The sequence below is a fragment of the Galendromus occidentalis genome, unplaced genomic scaffold, assembly GCF_000255335.2.
Source record: "Galendromus occidentalis unplaced genomic scaffold, Mocc_1.1 scf7180000075391, whole genome shotgun sequence".
In the NCBI taxonomy this organism is placed as follows: Eukaryota; Metazoa; Arthropoda; class Arachnida; order Mesostigmata; family Phytoseiidae; genus Galendromus; species Galendromus occidentalis.
In genome coordinates, this window is record NW_003803381.1 from 258,461 (window position 1) to 259,694 (window position 1,234).

The 1,234-nt window shown below is 50.1% G+C and overlaps 1 protein-coding gene across 1 annotated transcript; it reads left to right on the forward strand.

The window, feature by feature from the left end:
• Positions 1 to 272: 272 nt before the first annotated feature.
• LOC100906616 (uncharacterized) lies at positions 273 to 1,232 on the forward strand (the record flags this gene model as incomplete). Its single annotated transcript, XM_018641758.1, has 4 exons — positions 273 to 343; positions 446 to 519; positions 700 to 921; positions 1,005 to 1,232. Coding segments are annotated over exons 1-4 (558 nt in total), but the record flags the coding sequence as incomplete, so codon positions are not given.
• Positions 1,233 to 1,234: the final 2 nt, after the last annotated feature.

Sequence of the window (1,234 nt, forward strand, 5' to 3'; positions counted from 1 at the left end):
GACGGATTTCCCGGAGGCCTTTTCAGTGCTCTAGCGATATCCATGCAGAGTGAAAATCACCATCAGAATTTTGCGCTTCCTAAGCAATCCCCTGGTTGGATGACGGCTGATAGAGCGCTATCTCTCGAGCTGTGTCGGCTTCGCTCCCTCTATGTTTAGTTCCTAGTAGGAGGCTCTCCCAATGATTGCCAGTTTGGATCGTTGTTCGCTCAGCAAATCCCGCAGCTTAGAATGCTTCCCTACTCTATCGCGTGGTCTCGCCTCTCCTTGTTCCCTTGCATTTCGAGCAGTCAAGAGCTCTGGAGCGCCATGGGCTCAACGATGCCCCAGCAAATCAGTGACCGTACGGAAGAAAGTTTACTCGACTGGGGTCAATATTGAGACTTAAGAGGTAGGTATGATCGGAATATGTCGGCTAGAGTAGTAATTCGGTCCGACTTTACAGAGCATTTCGCCGGGGATAGGATCGGTCGGCGTGCTTTATCCGACGCTTTCGACGAGTCCGGACTCAGATATAAGGTTCGGAGACCTTAGCGTTGAAACGGACTGAGCGAGTTGTTCAGTGTGGCCGATTTTGAGCTTCTCGAGTTGCGTCAGCTGTACCTTTCTTTCCCATGCTCGGCTGACGTCATTCACGGTAATGGGGAGGGTGAGCAAATTCCCGGGTGACCCAGGATATTTCTCATGTTATTATTTCAGAAGAAAGTGGAGGGAATCTCACCGGAGCAGCGCGCCAAAAATGAGTATGACGAAATGTCTTTGACCTCGAGACGAATGATGATCGCCGGCGGCTTCCTCGATATCGCTCTGTTCACAACAAATTGCGAGCAGCTCAAATTTGCGATTGACAGCAAAGAGCTCTCGAACATCGGTAGATACCAATTCGTAATCGTCATGCTCGCCGTCTCTTTGACACTCCAGGTCAGTACTTGCGGGTTCCGACTGAGCTCGATGAGTGAACCGAGCTCTCGCGAGGGTTACAAATCGCTTCGATCGAATTTCAGGGCATTATGGCTATCCTATTCTTCGCCAGCGGTTTCTTTAGCGAGATCAAAGAGAGTTCTCGGAAACGGCGGCGGATCATCAATCATGTGATTCTGATAATGGTCGCTCTCGTGACGCTGGTCAATATTGTGATCACAACATTCTCCAACAAAGCAGAGATCGCGAAGTTCTGCATGAGCATGAAGCAAATAGCTGACAATATCCACGGCGATGACGTCCCATTCGACGG